A 14,786-nucleotide genomic window follows, 5' to 3' on the forward strand; every position below is an offset into this window, starting at 1 on the left:
TTTTCCCTTCTATTTTTGTTAAGGAATCTAGCAAATTGTTATTTGTCAAGCAGAATTACAGAACGTCTTTTGATCGTGCATTTCTCAAGCTAGTTATCCACTTAAGCCACACTCCCAAACCATTCTTCCAAACAGGGGAAGTAACGGACTATCAGCAAAAAACATCCAAGGTTTGACAGTAACCGTACCATGTAGGATGATGTCATATCAAATGACTTCAGTTATGCACCTAATAAATGATAGAATTTTCGAGACTGTTCCCTAATGGTAAAGAAAGCTCAAGAATCTTATTAAAAATAAAATAGGCTAAGGATATTTCTTTCATTTACTCATTTAAAAATACAGGGTTCACGCTTATGCTAACTCCGCATAAAAGCGGTAAAACTGTCGACAGTCTGTTCGTGATGTACTGACTGTTGTATTCACAATTTATTTTGTATGCCGTCATTCTCTAACTTACGAGGACTCTTTGGTCATTTCTGCCATATGTGGGGCAGGCCTAATCTTGGTTCATATCTATACTATAATTTGTCATTGCAATATAATCTCCCACACTCAAAGTTGATAAAGCTCTTTCATGCATAATAACAATTGATATAAGTCACTTCCCGAAATATGTACTATTAATAATCTATAAGAAACCTATCACCCGATGACTGCATAACTCACCACATTGCTTTATAAACAATCGTGATTTTAATGGCTGTGGCACTGGCTTAGGTTTCAAAGGTGGTTCGGTAACTGTCTAACCTTAAGGAGAACTTGATTGTTGGAATTCATTAGCTTGAAAACTGCGCAGGTGCATTTGTCTTCCATAAGAACCGTAAAACTGTGGGACTTCCGTGAAGAGATGAAGATACATGTAGATTGCGGGTGACCGATCGCTTTCGTTTCTAGTGTTCTTGAATCATTAGACGAAGAATACTATACACTCTTCGCTTGAAAAGAATTAAACTACAAGTCTACACTGACTGAATATCAAACCACTACTACCACGACATGCAATTCAAAATCATTGTGAAGTTAAGGATGGACAAACCACCAGTGTGCTAAATGAGAACTGAGGACATTATGGTACAAATTAGTGGTTAGAGACCAAGCATTATAACAGGAATGAGCACAATCACACAATGTGTGTGTATCGCATGTGGAATGCTCGGTTGAATCCACATTTTGCATGGTTTAACTATAGTCTCTACCTTGTTTTAGGCTGGTCGCTTTACTGTGGTGTTATAGTCCATTTTCCAAATCCTGATAACGATTTAGGAAATATTGCCAGCATTACTTTTCAGCATAAAGAACTGGGGAGTTCGATCTTAAGTAAATTTCGAAACCTCAAACAAGGTTTGTATGCTAGTCCGCTTTAAAAATAAACTTAGATGACTTCCCTGCAGTCTGAATGAAATTCTCTCTGACGAAGAATTTTACACCAATTTTGTTCCTGGTATATTAAATTGACCACAGAGTCTCTCGTAGAATAGACCCCAACCTTTTGCAGGTGTTTCTAGAATTTAGTGACCGATGCTCGCTAGCGTCTCTCTAAATGTCTAAATAACCATTATAGTTATATTTAAGGCTAGTTAGAAACTGGATTGTTCGGACTATAAACAATCAAACTTTGGTGATCTATTTCAAAATGTCCAGCCCAATATACACGATAAAAGATCTTTGAAGTGCCCACAGAACCGTTTAATGAATTTGTAAAAAAACTTCATTGTTGGTTCATTGCGTGAAGAAAAACCAGACATAACAAGCCTTTTGTTAAGGGAGAAAATTAGTTGACAATTTTATACTATATCTGGCGATTGAAAAAGCTACTTGATCTTATCTCAAAAAGACTACTGATTAGGTACACAGGGAATCATATGTATAGATTAGTAAATAACAGATGTGATGCATAATGCAAAAGCTGGTAGCTTCCTTATTGTAAGTGGTACTAGTTTGGAACAGCGTCTACCGCGTCAGGAAGTCTATAGTGTCGCCATTCTTGTTTCTGACGATTAGCTGCAATAGCACTGTCGACAACAGCATCCATCATGCCTTCTGTCAAAACACCGTCTTCGCTGGAATATGCAGCTGTCTGTTACGGTTGAAACAGAAATAAGGAAGAGACATACAAAATATTAAACAATCAAGAGAGTTAAAGATAGATGGTCATTTTAGCTCATTTGTTAAATTAAACCAATACTTATGAAACCGGACTATATTAATCAATGAAGTTGAGGGGAATTTTCAAGATTGATCAGGTAAGAAGTTTTCTAAATTCAACAAACACCAGTGTTGTTAGTTATTTTTAGACCTCAGTTTGAAAAAAATCAGTAACATTTTGAGGACCAATAGTTATTTTAAACAGTGTTTGGCGTGCACTGACCTGAACCAGAATGAAACGTGATGACAATATTGTGTAGATTAGTAATGAAAATAATGGTAATAAATGAAGCAGACAACATAAGCACAGGGCCAAAAAGATTTTACTTCTCTGAAGTATTGATTATATTTCGAAGAGGAAATTATTGCGACAGGAACGGCACTTACGTTAGAAGTCATAATACATATATGCACTCCGAGTCACTACAACCTTTATACTTTGCTATGAAATGCTTGAGTAATGGTTGTGACGATACCTGTAAACCGCGTTCAACCAGCCAATCACTGTGAAACCTCAATAAAATGATGATACGGATTAAGTCCAAGCAGGTGTAACATTGCATAGTGTAGGCAATTAATGCAACAAATACTGAAACGACAACAGTAAACGCACAAAGTTATCGAAAGTCTGGTTTACAGAACTAGGTTTTAACAAGTGCTGATCCTTCATGTACGTAATACAATGGCAAAAAAGTAGTTCAACCTAGATTGACCTTATCCCATATATCCTCATCAGCATTCGCACAAACATATAGAGGTTCTCGTAACTTTTCAAAGATGCTTAAGTGTCTTTTACCATTAACGTAAACCACCTATTGTTTAATTCATATCAAGATGACTAAAGTTGTAAGTCGAAATGACTTGGGGATTTACTTAATGTTACACTGAGCGAAAGATTTACGCAAGTATACTTAATCAGGAGTTGGGTGATTTGAGGTAGCAAACTAATATTAGTTTGATGTTCTAGCAATCGGTATACCAGACTTGTTCCGTTTCCATACATCACGGAGGCCGAGATAAATACTGGTAATGTGTTATCTAATAGTGCATATGTTACTTTTAAAGCTTTAGCACGTTTCGAAATTTTTAATAGTTCAGAAGCAACCCTGAATATCTTAAAATGTTTCTTTTTCCATTTGAACAATCGTTTACGTGGATTCTGGTATATCACTTAATTTTTTGTACGATGAAAATACGACCACAATAGCATTCACGTCTACGAATTGACAACCTGGAAATATTTCAATCATTTTTAAACGTTTAGAACCTATCTCTTTATTGCTTCTTTTAAAATGTTGCACTCTCACTGAAATTAATAGTACTTATGTAAAAATGTGAATCATGTACCTGCCATCCAACTGCAATTTTAGAAATTTCGCGTCCAGAGAGGCCAGTCGTTCTTTTAGCGATCTCTGCACATTTTACAGCATAATCTATGTTTTCAGCTAGGCGAATACGGTGACTTTTGGTTAACGAAGGTTGAAGAAGGAAACGATCGAAATAATGCCTGACCAATCGTTCACGCTCTTCCAAACCAGGTAGTGTGAACTGAACAATTTCATCCATACGATCATTAATTGCCCAATCAAACTGTTCAGGTTGATTACTGGCTAAAACTAACATAAATCTATAAGAGGAAATATTTACGATTAATAGATTGATAAAAATTGTCTAGGGTTTAAGAATTATATGGAATAATGAACTAAAACTAGGTTGAATGACGAACACTATTGTATTGACTCTAAACTTTGTAAAGTTTATTTTTAGTAAAAATGGTCAAAGGTCTGAATGTCATACCTGACTAACACAACTTCCAATTATACCAACGGATTTATAGTGAATAGATACTGTAAGAAGCGTAGCATCTTTTTTTAAATCGCTTTAACTTTTATGAATAATCTTGAAACATAACAAATATTGTGAACATATATATCAAACGACTACAATTCATAATACGGTAGTATGTAGTATGTGAACTTCCTATCACACGGAACAGTTTGATTTGTATCAACGCAATATACTTCATTGTTTGTTTTCAAACACTTATAGAGCGCCAGCAATTTTTAATGAAATTCATAATCTTCTAAAGCTACGTATATGTGAGTGTTCTATAAGTGGTTAAAGTCCAAAGATTTGCGAGCTAATTTTCAAAATAAAAAGATTCCATACCTAACCCAGTCAGTGTGTATCTTTCCTACATTTCTGTAATGTCAACAATTGTAGAGTTAACTGCTTCTTTTAAATTGTGAAGTCTTAATGTTCTTCAGTAAACCAAAAGTGCTAATTACATATAAGCAATATTTTAATTGAATAAGTAGTTGTAGATATCTACATCTGACTGTTAACGGACCAACTACAACTTTTATTAATCTGGATCATTACGTGTGGTTCCTTTTAAGTAGATAGAATAGTTGGGGTAACCCGCTAAAAAATTCTGCTAAATTTTCGTTCTAATGTAGGAATTTAACCGTTGGTCCATATAGTACTAGTATTCGATTAAATTGTTTATTTCAATGAAGCCGTTCAGGTGTTGCACTCAGTTACAACTTAGAGGCTTTCATCGATATAATAATGTAGAATTTATTTTATCCCTAACTTATTCAGGTTTCTCAAATGGCTACTAAAAAAGGCTTTTTCATTTTCTGCGTAGTGTGCAACGTTTTTTCGAGTTCACTGTATATAAAACGAAGTAAATTCATCAACAAAACTATTTACACTGTATACAGACAAAAATTCCTCGATTTTCGTGTACATTTGTGGTGTGTGCTACTGATGTCGACAGATATAAGTAGTATATATCATCAATCGAAAGTGAAATGCCTGGAGGCAGAAGGTTAAGAAGATCGAAGAAAAGAGAACAGAGAATGGTTGCTGTGAAAACGAAGGAACAATGAGGCCTGAGACGACTGATTGACATTTTTCAAATGAAGTATTTACTGTAGAGTTCTCATATTTTACTAAAACGTTTTGTAATTTTGTGTTCAAATACATTTGGTTGTCCCGCATTTGTGTTCGCGTTCACTACACATTTACAAAGCTAAGCTTATATAAAATGAGTGATTACCACACCTACAAGTGAAATCACATCATTGAACAATAAAAATTTCTAATTTATGAGCTTTAGACAGTTTTAGAGGAGCTGCGAAGTTTTCCGACGCATTAAATAGATTTCCTTACATTCTACACAAAAAAAATGAAAATTCAAGCGTGCAAACCTTTTGTACGTATTTAAACAAGTACTGAGTCAGTTTTTTCGTTTGCGCAGATAAGTCAATATTTGCTTAATAATACGGGAGTAGATAGGAAAACTGAAGTAACTATCATTATATCGTTTCCAAACAGGTATTATTAAATATGATGCCTGTTTGGTTCCAGTGTCAAAGTATATAAAGCTATTCTGTTGAACGAATAATAAATGGTGGATGTTCTTTTGTCTATCATGTGCAATACATCAGTTCAGAAACGAGAATTCTACATTATGAAAGTCGAAAAGAATTCACGTTTTTAAGACGCTTTGTTAGTTGATGAGTAAGATACAGTGATTGTGTTTGATACAATCAACCAATCAAACATCGGGCAAAGAATGGCCTGCAATACTAAAGAATGAAAGATACACCACTAGTGGATTAATTTTCTGAGAGACGTATATATATATATATATATGTTCTGACGTGATTGTTTTCCAAAGATTGTTGGTCTGGAGACTGTAGTTTACAAGTAAAACGTTACTCACTTGATGACATATAGCTGAGGAAAACTGACTAACTTAATCATCTACTATCAGTTGCAGGGCACGATGCTATTAAATAATCAAAATTGGTCGGTGGGGCGAGATTAGTACTGAGGACTGGACATGACGTTAATATTAAGGCTCAGCGGTCGATTATTGTGAATATCTCAACGTTAGAGGAAATTGGTAGTTAAACATAAACACTGTCTTATTTGACAGATAATTCCAATTTAGACATTAAAAACACGAGGTTCAGCGAAGGGATCTCTTTTCGACGAATTTATTATCAAGCTGTACAATTGTATATATATGAAAATTTTTGTTAATGTACTAGTTTCGTGAGGAAATATGGACAAACAATAACCAAGATGATGTAATAGAAAGATTATAATACTAGACCACGTAATACGAATAATAACGATAGACTTAATAAGTTAGTAACGAATTATAGCGTGAATGTAGTAAGACGATTAAAGTGTTTTTGTTACAATCTTATTCACTCTTTATATTACCGAATACACTGGATATGTAGTACTGAAAGCATTGACGAAGAACTTACATTCCTCAGGAAAACTGATGAAAAATGGCTATCCAAACCGCTTCATAGATAAGAATATGAAAAGAAGTAGTAACAAGGAATCCGGTTGTTCCGTTCTAACGAAAAATCCTTATATAAATTTGGAATTTAAAAGTGATCGAACATCTGATGTAATCAAAAATTGTTTGACGACAGAGATAAACAGAACATTCTATGCGGCAAAAATGAAAATAACGTTCACTGGTAGGAACTTGTTTTCTGTTTGCGGAAAAGATTCCCCGTCTGGTCGCCCTCATGTGCATCTACCGGTTTACCTGCTTTTGTGGAGCAAGGTACATTTGCCGTAGCCAGTGCTCGCTTTCAACTTGGATACGGGGACATGTCCCAGTATGGTTCTACAACGGTGAGAGGAAAGCAGTTAGGAGTTCTATACTTGAACATCTAATCAATTGTAACCATTCTACTGATCGACAGTTTGATTTTAAGGTTGTATATACGATTCCTTCATATCTACCAAGATTTCTTAGTATCCAACTCCTAAAAATAGTCGATACTCTTACCATCCCTGAGCTGAAGCCAGGAATCTGCGTACAAAAGAAGTACATCCTATCGTTATCGTCAACTTTATAATAATTATTATTACTGCATTTCTCTCCTTACTTATGTTTCATATTCTCGTTATTTTATTCATAAGTGCTCGTGATATTACTTTATTTATTTTTAACACCTCTATGACCTTGAATTATTGTAACAAAAACACTTTAATCGTCTTACTACATTCACGCTATAATTCGTTACTAACTTATTAAGTCTATCGTTATTATTCGTATTACGTGGTCTAGTATTATAATCTTTCTATTACATCATCTTGGTTATTGTTTGTCCATATTTCCTCACGAAACTAGTACATTAACAAAAATTTTCATATATATGCAATTGTACAGCTTGATAATAAATTCGTCGAAAAGAGATCCCTTCGCTGAACTTCGTGTTTTACTGTTTTACTTAACCAAGCGTTCTAGACATTGTGGGAAATTTGTAAAGATTTTTAACTAACTTCTTAGACTGTTCTCCAGTTCTGTACAAAAATGCATTTAAAGTTGCTCGGACACCTTCACTTATTCGTTCTTGGTCTCTTTTACGAAGAAATGCATCAGCCTCATCCACAAAAAGTAAAACTCTAAAAGAAATAAAAAAGTATCGAAGTCAAAATTAAATATTAAAGACTTGAAGTAATAAGCAGCTAGATCCTATAAATGATATTATGCAATCATCATTTTTTAAACAATAGAATTATTTCCAACTTTAAATTCACGCTCATTTCATTTGATTGGGACTATTAAGATAAAAAATAATCTAATGTTTCTGATGTCCTAGGATCCAACCATTAATTATGACCGGGAAACGAAAGCGAACATGTATACGAGTCAAATATTTACTCTTTCCTTTATCTTATTTACTTATCTGTGTTAACCCCTTCATACAAAAACGGTAATCAACTGATTGAGGTCTGGTAACAATGTATCTTATGAGAATACATATTAACAACATGCCTTTGTTAACAACAATGTGGAAGGATATATCTAGTTGCATAATATCTTACTAAGGACCATTACTTGACTTTGATGGGGTAAGCTATTTGTTTATACACCCTTAATTTAAACTTGTAATTTATATCAAACCCATGTATTCAGTTCACTTGATTGGAAATTTGAATTACAGAAAACTATTGACTATGCAAAATTAACTAATTATAACAACTCACACTGTGCAGTTCTCACCTATTTATCCTTTAGAAGCGAAGCTTTAACAAAGATTCAGAATTATGATATGTCATTTGAACTAGTGCTTTATTTCACCACTTAGTAGTAAGATAAGTAACTAGAATTAATGCATTTCACCACTTAACTCTTTGTTGCCATAATGGAGTTGGGTGTATTTGTACAAAAAAAACCCATCATTACATACCCTTTACGACTAGTTTTGGCCCATTCAAAAACTTTGTGGACTGCAGTAACTCCTTCACTGCCCATAGGTGCAATATCTCCACCAGTTAAAATCGCGTAATCCATACCCGAATGCATAGCCAAACCCTACCAATTGAAAGAGAGAATGAAGTAACATATTGTCTGAATTTTTTCTATCCAGTTACCGACGAGTGTTTAGAAAATAACCAAACAATATAAGACCGAAGTATTGACAATCTTAAAAGCTAAAAGAAGGTCCACAAAGAAATATTTTGCTGAGCGTCAACTTCAGTAAAAAAAACCTACTAATATAATATGCCAGGATTGGAGATCTCCAAAAATTGTTGAAAATTTGGTGCTTAATAAATATACAAAATAAAAATAATGAAACTACATTCATTATGAAAACTAAAAGTAACATGGAGAGTTTGGATACAAACATATCCAAGATAACTTGATGTATATTAACCAAATAAGAATATTTAAATCAAATTTCGTTCCCTAACCTAATTTTATTTGCTCATAAAATTGATAATTTTTAAAAAATGTCAACGATAAGATATTTAAGTATATAGCTTTATTTCAAATACATGGTTTCCAGTGTATAATGAAATAAAAGACATGAACACGCTTTAATTAGTATTTTTAACTATGCAGCTTGCTGAATAAACAATTCTCCGTTTACTTACATCTACAATATTATCTTTTTACGGATGCACAAGTATTGACTATCATCAGGACTTCTACTAAAAGTAAGACAGTTTCCATTTCCTATAAATTGACCCGAAACAAGTGGTAAAATGAACGGTCTAGTAGTTGTATTAATAAAGATATTATTCATAACTAAATGTTCCTTATTTTCTTTGCTTATATGAACAAACAAACATTAGTGCAAAGAGACACCAAACATATGTGCGCCACACAATAAATATGAGGTTATGAAGAGATAGATAATAGAAACAGTATAATGACAAAGAAGGGCAGTAATGAACAGAAGCAGATAAACTAGGAAAAATACAACCAGAAAGAATCCTCTCAGTTAAGGGTGCGTTTATTTTTATAGACATTAAAAAAGTTACAGCGGGATCGCCATTTACTTTTCTCAGCTACTTCCAATGTTTCAAGCTGCTGTGTCGTGTCATTTCTCGGAGCTCAACCAGAAAGTTGTGAAGGACCGACAGTCTTGTACAGCTTTCTTCCACATCACGACACCATGTCGTGCACTGACCACCTCTTCCAACCAGTCCCAGTGCGTCAAATAACAGACGGTGTGGAGTCCACTGAGATGGCATCTGTAGGATATGCCCAAGCCACCGAGACCGGTGTTTCAAGATGGCGACACTAATTGAATTATCGTCACTGTGCTCAATCACACCTTGTCGAACCTCTGCATTACTAACATGGTGTCGCCACTGGATGTCAACAATCCTTTGGAGACAACAGTAATCAAACACGGAGAGTCACCTAACATCCTCAACTCGGAGGCCAGTATTCGCAAGAACAGAGCAAAACTGCCTCACCGACGCGTTTGTACATTCGACCTTTTACAGCCAGACCAACATCACGAAGGCGCCAAAGATGGCCCAGATCGGCATAAGCCGCTATGGCTTTCACTATACGTGAATTGATTTCATCACTCATACCACTATGCACACTTACACGGCTACCCAGATAAGCGAACTCCCCGACTACTACTCAAAGTGAGAGCAGGCACAGGGTCCTGCTAGTCTTGTAAAAGTGCTCTACACTTAGGTGTAAAGCACATGCCATACCTACAGACACTGTTCACCAACTGATCGACTACGTCAAGTATGAATTTATTCCATGAATAGTCTTAATGCTCATACTTCATATTATTTGATTTCATTGGTTCGTTCGGGGTAAAGTCATATTTAGCTCCTTAACATCGATTTCTCTGGTTCCATTTTTCGAATTCCTCTAATCGATTTATTGTTGTAACTCAATAACTTGCCTCTAAAAGTTTTTGTTCTAGGTCCTACCTTGATTATGATCAACTTTGTGGATGAACAGAATACGATAAACTAAAACTTACCTTTGCAAACATAGTTTTTCCAGTACCAGGAGGACCTGCCATTAGGATATTTCGATAAAAACCTCTATTTGCTTTGGTATGTCTGGTTGCAATTGCAATTTTTCTCAAAGATGCTTCCAACTCAGGCTATGAAAAATGTAAATCCACAGAAGACAGGATTTTGAGAAAGGCAATTGTAAGAACGCTGTCTAAGAAGCAAGCGAATCAAAAAGTCCAATCGAAAAAGCCAAAGAGAGAAGTCACATATCCACAACAAACATAACGCTCTTACATCAAAGCAACATTAAGGTCTACTCAATATCGACATTACAAGCAGATAAAAACCGATAAAGTAATCCCCTTGAAGCTATTGCTCTATATGTCATAATCATAACAAAATCCTTATTCTGACTACAAGCGAAAGTTGATTTAATAGTTGAGGGGTCAATTGATTATTCGAATATGGAGATGTTTTAAGATCTACAGAACTTGATCCAGAATTTAATTCCATAATTTTACGTATTTTTGACTATCCAACGCGTGGAATAAACTCGTTTGTTGGCACTAGCTAAAACATATTAAACTAGTAGCAATGCAAAACAATACACGAATGTAACGTGAAGAAGTTGTAAAACTGACATTCGAAGTACATTAAAATTTATACACAGACCAGGTATACCTAGTAATCTTATTACTCGCTACATTAGTTTTTAATTCAGTAGGTACAAAACTAACTAAGCATCTTATGGTCAGATAATTGCAAAGACGATATGAGCAAAGTGAGTTACGACACGAGCAAATCAAGTCGCGAATTCACTATTTATTCAGAGCCCAAAATAATTGTCAAGAAATAGGATAGTTATCAAGATAAAGCTAGTATCTGTTTATCCTAACACGCATTACTACATAGAAACACTTTTATCCACCACAAAGCTATCAAAAACTATGATCGCAACTCAACTGCAAAAAAGGCTTCAGATTGTACTAGTAACCTGAATCTAACTGATCACATGGCTTATGAACGAGTTTAGCGCTCTGAATCTTAACTACACCACTAATGACTTATTATGAGGCACTAAAGAGTGAAATATGTACCACATCAATGGATGACACATAACTGACGAATTCAACCCAAACAGGACAAAAATTTAAACTTACTCGCAAAATTATACCTTCTAGAGGATCCGTAGGACGCTGAAAGACCGTTTTGGCTGTCTAAAATTGAATGGACTAATATAAAAATTCAAACCTTGATAGGGTGACGACAAGTATCTACTATATTTAGTCGGGAAGTCTCACGCACAAGTGCCGGTTTACCTATACGAGATTCTACAACTTTAGTAAATGTTCCGATCCCATATTTAGCCCCATATACGCCGCCAGCTAATAACGTTAGTGAACCAATGACAGTGGCCATCTTGTCAGGTTCTGACAGGAAATTGCTGATACCATTACCAATGACAGAGCCAGCAGTTGTTATGGATTCCAAGACCGTTTGACGATACTCTCGGGCGTCAACACGTGCACGTTCTAGGCGCAGGTCACGATTTTGTCGTTCAACTTCAGCTTCACCTCTAATCTTTGCTTCAATTTGTTTCATTTCATTCTTGTGGCGAAGATCCGATTCAAATTCAATTGTTGCTGTGCACAGAAACAATTAATAAACATGCTTATTAATTATTATTAAAATCATGACTACCTCTTCGCATTGCTTCTTGTTTCTGAACGGATTCCTCCTGTTTTTTCAGATTGTCTGCCTGAGCTTTGGCCTACCTTTTAGTAAAACTATTCAAAAAACGAACCTGTAAGGCTATTTGATCTTCCTGACGTTTACGAGCCAGCATATCTTGATAATCGGCGCGCTGCTTTTGTATTCTCGCCTCCTCCTCTAGCGTTTTCCTGCGTTCTTCCTGCTGAGCTCTATATTGCTGTATTTTAATCTGTTCTAATCCAAGCTCGTACTCCTAGGTAAACAATGTGAATGACACATTTCTTGAAAACGTATATATTTATACCTTCATTTTTGATTGATATTCCATCTGTAAAGTTTGTTCATGTTTTTGAGATAGATCAAATGCTTCCTTCGCATGTTCTTAAACACTATGAATCGAACATTTAATACATACTAGATGATTCAAGTTCTCTAGCTGCCTTTGCAGCTCTTTCAAGTGCAGCTGAATCAAATCGGTAAGCAGAAGCCGTATCTTTAGACTGTTTCTTATCCTGTAAACTTGCAGGTGGGCTTGGTGGTGGCGGGACGTCACCAGGAATGTCGAAGTCTTTTGATGTTTGTTTGCCAAAGCCAAACAACCAAGACATCTCAACCAACCACGTTGTAACGCTCCTGACCAAAATATCCTCCCTTAAGGTCAGCACTTAAGATCCTCTACAAGACAGAAGAGGCTAGAAAATATATCAGAAATTTCAAGATTTTTGATATTGTTTTTCCAGTCCTAAATCCGGTTACTTTACAACTCGGTGAGCAAAATGAATCACCCGGTATTATGAATTTCAATTATTTTTACAGTTTTATGTGTGTAGCAGTACGTAAATCCTCGAGATAAATAGCTCTGTAGATTTTTGACATTGATGCTAACGCTTTTAGTTTTGCTTGACAGCACTAGCTAAAGACATTCAGTCGAGCATCCTTACTCTGTCACTTATAGATAGATTGTAGTGTTCACGTCTACAACATCTATTTGGCTCAGATTTTATATATTGCAATACCCTGACCTGTAATTTAACCATACTGCCCTATCACATCATTCTCTACTTCTGATTCGGTTGGGATCATTATGTGAAGAGGAATTACATAAACTCCGAGTACCAGTGACCGCTTATTGTGGATTTCAAGTTCTGTTTACAGTTCTGGTTGGAGGGACAGGATAGATACACAAATCACCCATACAAATGCCACGGGTCATCGTAAATAAAACTTTTTTAAAGTGGTAAATCACATTCCTCAGTTTGTACTGACTATGTTTATTTCATGCCAGGCGCAGTCACTACCCTAACTACACAAAAAATACTATGGTACATTTCCTTACAACAAATAACGTAGGGTAAAAACCCTTTTTTCTCTTACTAGAGATTATAAAAGTTTGTCCACTAACTCTTCTACTTGTGCATCTAAAGAATACACTTGGTCATGACCGGTAGTATTGGAATATGAGGGGGGCGTTCCAAAGTTTATTATTCTGCCACAGTAAACAAACTTTACAATTGATCAGTGGCGGTTAAATTTGCTGCTCCTTAAGACTACCGACGATGTGTAAAGTTTATTCACGTAATTGAAGAGTAGTTCCAAAGGATTCTACTGGTCTCTAAATATGACTGCGGAGCCGATTTTACGCGCGCGCTTTACGAACGTGATTTGCGTTTCTTAAACTTCCGCCGTGTTCTAACACAGAAGTACCATTCCTGATCTAAAGAATCTGTTCTGAGATATACGTTCGGTAGGTTACTTTTCTTTTTGAGTTTCACCCAACGTAATAGTTAACTGTAGTTTTACCTCAGCTTATTTCGGTTTTTCAGTTCTTCATCACATCAAGGCTAGTTTCACTTTATCCTAACCTTTTGTACAACCCATTTTTAGTGTATTGTTTCCTACAGTCTTAGGCTTTCGCTAGGATCTATAAAACAATTTACGTCACTATAGTCATGAAAATTTCATGCAAACAACACGGACGCCGCTTTGCTGTTACATCTGGCTGGTTACATGAAGTGAGCACAGATGTCAAAATAACTGCTTATGACGGACTCAATAAGTCGGATCATAAGTGGGTATGTTTCATGTGCAACACGGATGCTGAATTTTGGCTGAGTAATCCCATTGTCCTATTGACAGGTCCGTGGAATAAGTTGTCAGCAAACTTGAAAAAAGACAGTCATAAAGTGAGTGAACAAACGACGACACGCAATGAAAATAAGAAGAAGGATGTCGATAGCGCTACTGTCGACTGAGCATGTAATAACAACAGTGATGACATGCTGAAACTCAGCACCATCATAAGATTGACGACAAAAGACTCCCTCAGTAGACTTGGGTCTCCCAGCACAGGATCCCTGAACGCAGTGGTGGTTCTCAAAAACTCTGTAGGTGATTGAAGCCCCGTTAACAAAGTTATAAAGGACCTGACGTCACCGTCTAAAAAGCTGAACATCCCAAGTATTGTAGGTAAATAAACTGGTGATTTGGCCTCACAGTCTGCCCTCAAGTATATCCGTCCGATCATTAAAGAACCAAGGATTCGGAAACGCTTTTCAATCACCAAACAAACAAGGTGCGCAACTGGAACATACCTGAAAACCTGGGAAAACAATCACGGCTCGCGATAATTCTCTCATATTCGTGAGCCTCAAAAATAACTC

At 35.8% G+C, this 14,786-nt stretch overlaps 1 protein-coding gene across 2 annotated transcripts; it reads right to left on the reverse strand.

The window, feature by feature from the left end:
* Positions 1-1,674: 1,674 nt before the first annotated feature.
* ATAD3A (ATPase AAA domain-containing protein 3-A) lies at positions 1,675-13,648 on the reverse strand. Of its 2 annotated transcripts, XM_051208844.1 has the most exons (11): positions 12,542-13,648; positions 12,431-12,507; positions 12,218-12,379; positions 12,115-12,184; positions 11,665-12,056; positions 11,574-11,630; positions 10,437-10,562; positions 8,385-8,509; positions 7,474-7,596; positions 3,496-3,775; positions 1,860-2,080 (listed from the first exon to the last, which is right to left on the reverse strand). In XM_051208844.1, the coding sequence occupies exons 1-11, from the start codon at positions 12,732-12,734 to the stop codon at positions 1,937-1,939; spliced, it is 1,749 nt and encodes a 582-aa protein (XP_051074245.1). In that variant the 5' UTR covers positions 12,735-13,648; the 3' UTR covers positions 1,860-1,936. The 2 variants fall into 2 exon arrangements, with proteins under 2 accessions (XP_051074244.1, XP_051074245.1); XM_051208845.1 differs by having other exon boundaries at positions 1,675-2,080; positions 11,574-12,056; positions 12,115-12,379.
* Between the last annotated feature and the right edge of the window lie 1,138 nt (positions 13,649-14,786).

The sequence above is a fragment of the Schistosoma haematobium genome, chromosome 1 (genome assembly GCF_000699445.3).
Source record: "Schistosoma haematobium chromosome 1, whole genome shotgun sequence".
Classification (NCBI taxonomy): Eukaryota; Metazoa; Platyhelminthes; class Trematoda; order Strigeidida; family Schistosomatidae; genus Schistosoma; species Schistosoma haematobium.